At 33.6% G+C, this 10115-nt stretch overlaps 2 protein-coding genes across 3 annotated transcripts in view; both read right to left on the bottom strand.

Annotated features, from left to right (window-relative positions):
* The window catches only part of LOC111394318 (pentatricopeptide repeat-containing protein At2g13420, mitochondrial-like), a 5898-nt gene extending 4994 nt beyond the window's left edge, over positions 1–904 (bottom strand). The window contains exon 1 of the mRNA XM_023020068.1: positions 851–904. Coding sequence (XP_022875836.1) covers positions 851–904 — 54 coding nt within the window. The remainder of the gene's footprint in view (positions 1–850) is intronic.
* Positions 905–1360: 456 nt separating this feature from the next.
* Positions 1361–5790, bottom strand: LOC111394840 (protein WVD2-like 2). Of its 2 annotated transcripts, none has more exons than XM_023020863.1 (7): positions 5554–5790; positions 3831–4458; positions 3552–3640; positions 3337–3427; positions 3152–3223; positions 2896–3009; positions 1361–1935 (listed from the first exon to the last, which is right to left on the bottom strand). In XM_023020863.1, the coding sequence occupies exons 2-7, from the start codon at positions 4452–4454 to the stop codon at positions 1663–1665; spliced, it is 1263 nt and encodes a 420-aa protein (XP_022876631.1). In that variant the 5' UTR covers positions 4455–4458; positions 5554–5790; the 3' UTR covers positions 1361–1662. The 2 variants fall into 2 exon arrangements, with proteins under 2 accessions (XP_022876631.1, XP_022876632.1); XM_023020864.1 differs by lacking the exon at positions 1361–1935 and adding an exon at positions 1942–2076.
* Between the last annotated feature and the right edge of the window lie 4325 nt (positions 5791–10115).

Genomic DNA, 10115 nt, shown 5'->3' with positions numbered 1-10115 from the left:
TCTAGACGTAATTCCAAAATTTTTCTACTTTTTAATCATATATTCTCCAAAAAATACTATTCAAAACATAATTTTTTTTTCCCCAAATTAAAGGCAACCAAACATGGGCTTATATAAAATGTGTAGATAATAAGGGAGGAGTAAGTTTTGATCCTACGAAATATGTGTATAAAAATTATATTTGACTAACTTAAATTGTAATTTGAAACTTTGATGGACGGAATGGAATCAAGAAAAATGCCCCTGGCTTGGAGACGGGGTTTATTTTGGTTGAAGTTCTTTATTTTATTCTTCTTCTATTTGATCTTGAATACCTAGCCTACTACTCTCTCAAAAATTTCTAACATCATTTTTTTTTTTCATTTTGAGAAAATTACACTAGACACTCCTTGCCTTTATAAAAATTGTAGAAACTTCCCATATGGGATGGTTATATTGATACCATTTTTTTAATTACATTCAAATTAATTGCACTAAAGATCTTTACAATTTTCACGTTTGGTTCTTGACATGGATTTATTAAAAGATGAACAAATTGATAAAAATTTAGCAAAAAATGAATAAAAATAAATCTAAATTTTGAACTTGATACAATGTCAATATTGTTGCCTTTTTAGGGATATGATAATGGTATATAATTTTCTAATCTTCATCTAGTATAAATATTTCGAGTTATAAAAAATACCCAAACTAATTAAAATTAGGCGAAAATAAATAAGGACAAAAATGAAAAATGAAAAATGTAGTGTAAATATAGTATAAAATACAGAATTTGTTTCGAAAACTAATTTTAAGGGAGGTTTTCGTAATTCTTTAAAATGGAATGATTGTCTTTGTAATGGTCAAAAACTTCAAGGGAGGTTTCTGTAATTAGCTCTTTCATGTAGCCCTTGTTTGGTCCCATTATTTAAAATTAATTTTTTTTAAAATTTATTTTCAACCACACATTTCATGAAATCAAAAACTTTAATCAATTTTTCAACAAACGTTTTATCAACTTTATCAAAATCTACTAAAAGTTTAATTTTTATCCAAACTGAGACATAATCTTGCTGACTAACAGTATACGGTATAAAACGGAAAGAGGAGTAAGAGGAAGAGAAAGCAAGAAGGTTTGAACTTAAGGAGTGACAGAAGGCTCGAATGCAAAGGTCGATAATATTAGATACGACGCAATCATGTTTGGCTGCACTTAAAAGCAGTTTTTTAGTTGTTTCTTTGGACAATATGTCTCTACATGTCACTGAAAGAATCAGCATAAAAAACAGCTTTTAAACATAGGCAACTATCTTAATATAGGCCGAGCCCAAGCTTCAAGTAGTTCATAGTTCAATTACCATCCCAAATAGAAAGCAGCATCTGACATATCGCTTGAAAAAGATTTCTCATTACAAGTTACTACTACTAGAAGTTCTGTTATACACAAGATTACAAATTTATCCTATTAGAAGGCAGCAACAGCACCCAGTTCTTCATAATCAATACATGAACATAATAAATTATAGAAAATATACAAGCCAGAATCAGATATCACTTTTGCCAAGTAACTACGGGTAAGAAAGAAAGAAACCCTTTTACCTGGCCAGAACATTTTGGTCGCAATAAGGGAAGTTGAAACTTTACCTTGCTAAATGGCAAACTTTTAAGGGAACACTAGACTCTTCACGACTCAACAGCAAGATCTGCAGTTGTCTGTTCTGATACCTCACAAGACTTTTCTGTTGGTTTTTTCGAATGGTGAGGACGATTAGTAACTTCTCTAGTTCCATTGCAAGTTTTGGTAGTGATAGGGGTGTTATTGCCTTCTTTGAAAATGCCTATGCTGCGACCCGGTGCTCGAGCAGAAATTCCCTTTTCCTCTGGTGTTGATTTGACTACATCACCACAGCTCTTTCTCCGTGATAGATTTGGTGATTTTGCACGAGTCACTGGCATCTGCCATTCAACCAAAACGAAGTAAATTTATAGTTTAGAGCAAAGATTTGAAGACAAGATAGTATTGTAATAGCAGTAGCATTACTTCACCACAAGCCTTTCTCCGGGTTAGATTTGATGGTTTTGCACAGTAACTGGCAGCTGGCATTCAACAGAATTGGTGCAACAATGAAAAACATTTCAAAAGTTGGAAGAGGAGAAGCGTAGTCAAAGGAGTATTAGTAGTAGGACTAGGACCATGACAAAGGAGTGTGATTCATTCCAATTTCTTTCATTAGTGTTTTTAACATTCCAAGGTGCAGAATTTTGAGTCACAATCAAATTAAACCTGGGAACGATGCAGACACGTCAATGGAAGGAATCCCACTTATTTTACTATTCTCATTTTGGACTGTACTATAGAAAATTATTGGAATTTTATCCCAAAATGTTGTGCCGGCTAGTCTACTCGGGAATGGTAAAACTTTTACTCTTTTTTTCTCAATAGACGTGCATAAAATGGTTCTTTCATCTGTTTTTATTTAGTTTGATCTTGAATATAGTGGAAATCATGCTTTGGAATTTGCCTATTGAACTTTGTATCCCTTTCTTGGGTTCTCATTTTAGATTTCTTCGGATGGTGATATCTATATTCATTGGGTATTTTTAATTATATGGTAAGCTATTTTATCTCATCTTAACTTTTATACTCTTCAATCTTATCCAGCCCGGTATCAGTGCAGCAGTAGTCGTACCCTAGAAAAACTGAACATATCAAAATCTAAAGAGAAATGGTTTAACAATGAAAAGCATTTCAATGTTATCAAGCTCAAGAGTATATCTCTCAGTAGGAGATGCAATTTACTGGATCTACAACTAGTATTTATGCTGGTGACAAGATATCGCAAAATTAGGTGTTTACTTGAGCACGAACTGGATGCCAATTTCGAGAAACCCATACAGGAAAGACCCAAGCTGTACCTTTTTAAATTCAACCTTCACAGGAGGAGGCCCTTCACGGTAAAAACTTGGAACTGGATTTGCTTTATACGTCATGCTCTTCCTGAGCTGCTTTATAGCAGCAGCTTCTTCTTCCTACGTATAGGATCAATAAGGACAAGATACATGTAAATAAATTCAAAATCTGTAAATAAGACAGCGATTGAGAAGCGGGATAGATCTTGACAGCATTAGTAGAGGACAAACTGAAAGTATATACCATATGAGAAAGGTGTACCTTGGTTCTAGCTGCACATTCAAGTTTCTCTTGCTCCAAAGCTTTGTGTTTTTCCTCCAACTTCCTGTAAAACTAAAAATGGAAGACAGAGCCAAGAATAAATAAATAATTTGCTAAAAGGATGAAGAGAGTGAGAGAACAATCAGAAATATGTGTTTAAGTCAGCATTTTAATCTAAAAACTACCTCCTTGCGTCTCTCTGCACGATCCATGCATCTAAATGATGGAGCCACTGGAACGGTAACTCTGGATTTAACTGTCCGTACGGATGCTGCAGTAACACAAGCGCTAAGGAGAATCCAATTTCAAAAACGTGGAAACCAAAAACTCATCCAAGAAATAATAAAGAAATTGAAAATCTGATAAGAACAAAAACAAGATTCTGAATTCCGCAGGATATGAGGAAGCCAAGGACCAATTATCATCTTCATACTGATAATTGTTTTCATTAGGTTGCAGCAGGTTCCTTGATTCCAAATGTGATTTTGTCTGCAGCAAAAATAATAACGTTGCAAACATAAACACCAGATCAAGGGGATTCCACTTAATTATATATCACAGCATTATTTACATCTAAACACAACCTTATACAGCACCAATCTCTCATTAGTCAGTTAACATGCAAAATTAAAACTCAAACACAACCTTATGCAGCATGGATCTCTAATGGTATCATTACCTGTGAATTTCCTACGCTCTTGGCATAACTTGCATCATTTGATTTTGGTAAACTTTTTTCACCAGAATCAATGGTTATAGTCCCATTAGCATGGTATCTTGCATCATTTGATTTTGGTGAACTTTTTTCACCAGAATCAATGGTTTTAGTCCCATTAGCATGGTAACTTGCATCACTGGATTTTGGTGAACATTTTTCGCCATAATCAATGGTTTTAGTCCCATTAGCATGGCTTTCATTTGATGTTAGTTTCTCATCCTCGACATTTGATGTAAGCAGCTGAGAGAAATCCTTGTTGATCGACCCATTGACAGCAGAACAGGACTCAGGCTTAACCAAGGAATTTAATTTATCATCACTCAACTTCTGAACCTCAGCCTTCGGACTTTTCTGCTCAGGCTCATGGTTGGTGCTTTTGACTCCTAGCACATCTTGTTCTGTATTACTTTCATTAGAAACTATGCCTCTTTCAGCATGATCTCCCAGCTCACAATCCTCTGTTTCAACTTTTTCCGATGCGATTTTGGGAGCAACATGAACTGTACCACGAAAGGTACCATTGGGTTTCATATTGACAGTTTTAGAGTTCCTGTCAACATGCAAGCCTGCAACATCTCTCCCCATCTGCCTGCAGCATTAACAACGTACTTAAAATCAGAAAGTTGGACCGAGTGCTGTTTTTTACCACTACAAATAAGAGATCCAGTATAATCGCATCAAATCGAAAAGGTTAGATCATTTGATAGTTAAAAAGAAGATATTAATTTGTCATGACATCCATATCACGTAAATTTAAAGGTAAACAAACATATAACGAGCTTTAGCAGTGTTATCGTTCTCTCCCTCCCAATTCTTACATTTCTGCCGACAATAAATGTTTTCCTTATGAAATGTGCACGCACCATGAGGTACAATTCATTTTCAGGGGAGAAATCCCTTCTTTATAGGCAGGAATAAAAAGGATAATGCTGTAATGACGGGCAAATTTAAAGCAGAATTAGTGCATATTCAACCTTAAATTCTATCAGAAAGAAAAATTATCAAAGAAGAAAAGTAGTAATCCAAGTGCAAAGAAAGGCAATAAAAACAGCCAGTTAAAAATGAAATTACTGTAATTTTCTTGAAAAGCGTCAAAGAACATAAACTCTATCAATCCTCGTACCATAATCATAAAGCAAAATAATCAGAAGCTGAAATCAAAAGGAAAGCTTAGAAGCCCATTACAATTTCTCAATCTTTTCTTACAAAAATACCCACATTAATCTTTCAGAATAGCTAATTTCTACCTTAACATGCAAATTTTAAAAACAAAAATTTTCAACAGGAAACACAAAAATTTATATATGCAGCATTTCAAAGTCCCTCATTTGCCTCGAAAAAAGAACACAAGCCCATGAAGCAATATACCTGCATATATAGATACAAATATACATGCATATATAGATACAAACAGCTCTTGTTCCCTGACGAAGAGCTCCCTGTACATTTGGCAATTTACCACCCACACAAAGTTATAGGGGAGAGGCGGTGAGGCCACAAGGTGGGGCCTGGGTTCAACCTTTATAATAAGTATATTCACACACGAGAAAGAGAAAGAGAAAGAGGCCAAAGAAGAGGAAAGCTGAGCAACATGCAGATCGAACCCAACAAAACAAGACATTGCATGAAGTAAAAGATAAACAACAAAATGGGTAATTTTAACAAACTAATAATTAATTCTTACAAATCAATTTTCTTCTGTCTTCCCGATCGACCTGACAAGATCTCAAAACTCCACCAACACCCACAAAAAGGTGAACCCAATTCTCTCTCTACGACTACAATTGGATGTTTTATGATTTTCTTACAGCAACAATATCAGTTTCTCTTCATTTTTTTCTTGTTCTTGTTTGTTTAACGTCGGGTTCATTTTTTAGTCTACGGTTATTCTCGAATCTCGAAACCGTTTTTGTCGGGCAATTCGTCTTCACAATTATTTTTGAATTTTCTTTTACAAATTTTTCTTTCAATTTGAAAAAAAAAAATAAATAAATAAAAATAAAAATAAAAATAAAACATGCACCAGTTAGCTTTTTTTGATGAATTACTGGCATGTAATTGACATTATGGATGATGTAATTAATTCTGGGATAAAGCAAATGTTTCTTTACCAAATAATTGATTTTGAGTAATTTAAGGATGACTTTGCAAAAATAAATCACTCGTGTTAACTGAATTTGGAATATTATATTGGGAATTTCATTGTTGGTCCCCAGTAAATTGACATAATAGAAATCTGGTCCTCAACCTTTCAAGAGGAGTAATTGATTCCCAATTTTTCATTAAAATTGCATAATCACTCTCAGAAACCAAGAATTGAGATTATCTTACAAAGTCAATAATATTTAATTAGAGAGGGTGGTTCAAACATATGCACTTTAACCTATAAATGAAATAGAATTTATTTCTTAACATGTTCTTGTAAGATTGTGGCATGTTTTTACCTTCAAACAAATCAAATTACTTATTTGAACTCATGGAGCTCTGAAATTATGTCCACATTTGAGTTTCATTTTCTTTTCTTAAAATTCTAATTTTTTAAATTCAAATATTTATTTTAACTACAAATTTCATGGAATCCGTAAGTACAATCCACTTATCAATCATTCATTTTTTAAAAAATAAAATTTAACAAAATAAAAATGAAACTCAAGGAGATATATTGGCTGATAGTCAAAGTGTTGACTTTTGTTTATTATTAAAAAAATAAAAATGCTTCCTTTTCTTATGAGAGACAAACTTGTGAGTTATGACTTATGACCTATGTCTCAAACTGCAAGTCTGCAATCCAAGTAGTGAAAGCTACGAAAGCAATCATGTTGATTTAATATTTTATTTTTAACTCTGTGTAATATAATTCATTTTTCTCTTTATTTGAAAAGATGAGAAAAAAAAAATCAATAATCTAACTAGATAATTGAATCTTGAAGCAAAAAAATTGTATCAAGAATAATCAGCACTTTAGCAGCCTAAAAATAGGACGTGTGTACAAAAAAAAGAACCTAGAAAATTTACATGATATTTTATATTTTACCGATTTTTCTTGAAATATGAAAGGAACCAAGTCGAACCGAGAATACGAAACAATTCAGTTCCATGTATATAATCTCATTAGTATTAGATTTAGGCTGATTCTTATCAAACCAAACTTAATCCAATCATACACATCCCCTAACTTAGTGCATTGCAATATACATCTTTATAAGCAAGTCTGCACTATCAATAGATTGCCTCAAGCAGAACTTGATTTTCTTTTACCATACCAGGTATTGGACAAGAGAGGGTCGATATCGCATTTTAGAGTATTTAGGTGTGGTCGCTCATACAGACATTAGTGGTCTAAGATTAGTCATCACATGCACAAGTAACAAAGTTTTATTAATAATTGAAAAGATAATAAAAGAAAAGTTAAAATAATTGGTTAAAAGTAGAAATATGATATTGTTGGAGGGACCAATAATGATGAGGACATATGCCACCAATAAGTTTGTCTAGAAATTATAGTATTGGGACACCCAAAAAATAAAAAAAATAAAAAAAAAATAAAAAGGGAAGAAAATTCCTTCTATGCAGTAACCCATCAAAGCCTGATGTACGACAACGCAATTAAAGCTAAAATGCAACAAATAATTATTTCTTAACACTTATTTTATACTTTTATTTTCACCACCTAGTTTGTTCGCCTTCAAATCTATACAACCTAACTTCCAAGAGATCTCACTTCCTTGTCTATCTATGAGTTACCTATACACTAACATGCGACTATAATACATTGTCTTCATAAAATGGATGATTCGGCTAACGTTTGAACTCCAACTTTCAAATTAGATACTAAAATATTTACGTATGACAGAGATAGAGTGTCTGAATTCTAACTATAGTTTATGATGTTGTGTATCTTTTGTTTATGCAAATCTAATGTATTTACTGGGGATTTGAGTTGGGGTTTTATAGACCTTTTGACATCCTTTGATTGATCATCGAACTTGTCACATTCATATCTTTGATCTTTGTACTTATTGTAACCATCATTGTGTAAGCAGCTTAGTTATCTCAAGAATGTCAAATTTTTGCCTGAATCTTTTTAATTGAGGAAATGTTTGCGAAGAAGTACGATAGTATCTAAGAGATTTTTATATACGAAAAACTTGTTGGCTCCTTGGTGCTAATCATTGTCATAAGGTCAGAGGGATATAATTTTCTCGAGGCATAGGATGTTATAAGCTGTTCATTTATTTAATAACTCATCTAAAGTTGAAACCTCCCTCTTTGTCGAGTCTCAAGTTCACCACATAGGGAAGTGCCAGGGAGTGCTCCCTCAAGAATCTAGGTGGAGTCCCTTTGCGCTTTGCCTTTGTCTCAAGGAGGCGCTTCACTCCACACGAGGCTTTCACGTGTTTCGCGGCTACATGGTGCTTTAAGCTTACACATGGCATCTACGTTGGGCAAATTTAAAACATCTTTCTCGAGTTCAACTAGTAAAAGACCAAAACTACCCTTTTAATATGGACTAGTACAATATCAGAATGTAACAAGTTGATGACATGTTTGGGGTCAAGTAACTATTCAGGAGAAATATTCTTACACAACTTTTTTACAAGACAAACCATCCCTTAATCTCACATGTATCAATGCAAACACTTTTTGTTCTTATACGATGAATCGTTCCTAGTGTGATGCAAACAAAACATCTTACATATAATAACTTGATCACTAGTTGGATTCCTTCATCCTGTCCAAATTCATCGCAACAAAGAATCCACCAACATTTGATTCGTTAAAGAATTGATTTTTCATGTTTAACGCGTAGAACTCAAATACAGAAGTAAAATTATTTATAAAAGTAGTTATCCGATTGAAATAAATTACAATGATAACAACAATAGATGTTGCTTACTTGATCAACTCTCCCTTGTAGTGACAAGCACCTGATCGAAACGCATTAGGTAGTTAAAAGGACTATGTTTTCAAGATTAATTGCAACCACTTAATCAAGCATGCAAGTATCATTTCCTTGCACGGTAGAAATTATACAAGTTTCAATACTCAAATGTGGGATCACCTCTACGTTTAGATAAATCTGTGATAGGAGGTATACATCTAACAACTTTTATAAGTTGAGACGATTTTAAATTTGACATATCACAATCTCAACATACCACAACCATCCAAGCGCCCAACCTCTAACAGAAATCCATATGACAAGACCAAATTGGAATTCACCTCCATGAGCAAAAATCAAAGACAATCAATATCAACGGCGACAACAATTTGATTTAGACAATTAGGTTTAGTTTTTGTCATTAATTTCTCTTGTACTAGCATGAAATAAAGACGAGTATGTAGAATCCTAAACATGGATTATGTATTTACAGGTTACTGAAAACTTAATCCTATTAGAATTAGTAAAGTCTAACTCTAATATGTCCAAAGTATATTAATCCAATTAATTCACTTCGACATACAATTGCTAAATTAGCCTAACAATTGGACCTAGTATATTAATCCAACAATCCCTCACTTGGACTATGTCCAATGTCAATTCCAAATTTTCAATTCTCGCATTTTTTGTGGGTTTATTCTGATCGAATCCTTTGGAGTTATGGGGAGATTTTGGGTGGTAATTGAAAAGGACATTGTGCGCTTTTCAACGGATATCCAAATCTGACGATTTTAGTAGTCGGAAGTTGCTGCAAAATTGCTACAAAACTTACCCAAAAATCAAAAAAATCTGGGCAGATTTCAGATTTTAGGGAATTGACTTTGTGGGTTTATTCGGATCGAATCCTTTGGAGTTATGGGGAGATTTTGGATGGTAATTGAAGAGGACATTGTGAGCTTTTTAACAGTATCCAAATCCGGTAGTTTTGGCGGTTGAAAGTTTCCAGAAAATTTCCTCAAAACTCACCTAAAAATATGAAAAATCTGGATAGATTTTGGGGAACTGACTTTGTAGGTTTATTCCGGCCAAATCTTTTGGAGTTATGGAGAGATTTTGGGTGTTAATTGAAGATGACATTGTGGAGTTTCCAACGGTATCCAAATCTGGCGGTCTTGGTGGTTGAAAGTTGCCAAAAAATTGTCGTAAAACTCGGCCAAAAATCTGAAAAATATGGGTAGATTTTCAGATTTCGGGGAGCTAACTTTGTGAGTTTATTCTGGCTGAATTTTTTAGAGTTATGGGGAGATTTTGGGCGAGAATTGAAGATGACATTGTGGGTTTTCCAACGGTATCCAAATCTGACA

The sequence above is a fragment of the Olea europaea genome, chromosome 5 (genome assembly GCF_002742605.1).
Source record: "Olea europaea var. sylvestris chromosome 5, O_europaea_v1, whole genome shotgun sequence".
Classification (NCBI taxonomy): Eukaryota; Viridiplantae; Streptophyta; class Magnoliopsida; order Lamiales; family Oleaceae; genus Olea; species Olea europaea.
This window is presented reverse-complemented; position numbering and strand designations above follow the sequence as displayed.

What these genes read in the sequence shown, in the direction of transcription:
- LOC111394840 (XM_023020863.1), bottom strand. Translation starts at nt 4,454, where the DNA reads ATGGGGAGAGATGTTGCAGGCTTGCATGTTGACAGGAACTCTAAAACT. An exon ending in AATTGGTCCTTGGCTTCCTC is followed by an intron (nt 3,428 to 3,551) that starts ATATCCTGCGGA and finishes CGCTTGTGTTAC; the next exon opens with TGCAGCATCCGTACGGACAG. An exon ending in AATGTGCAGCTAGAACCAAG is followed by an intron (nt 3,010 to 3,151) that starts GTACACCTTTCT and finishes TCCTATACGTAG; the next exon opens with GAAGAAGAAGCTGCTGCTAT.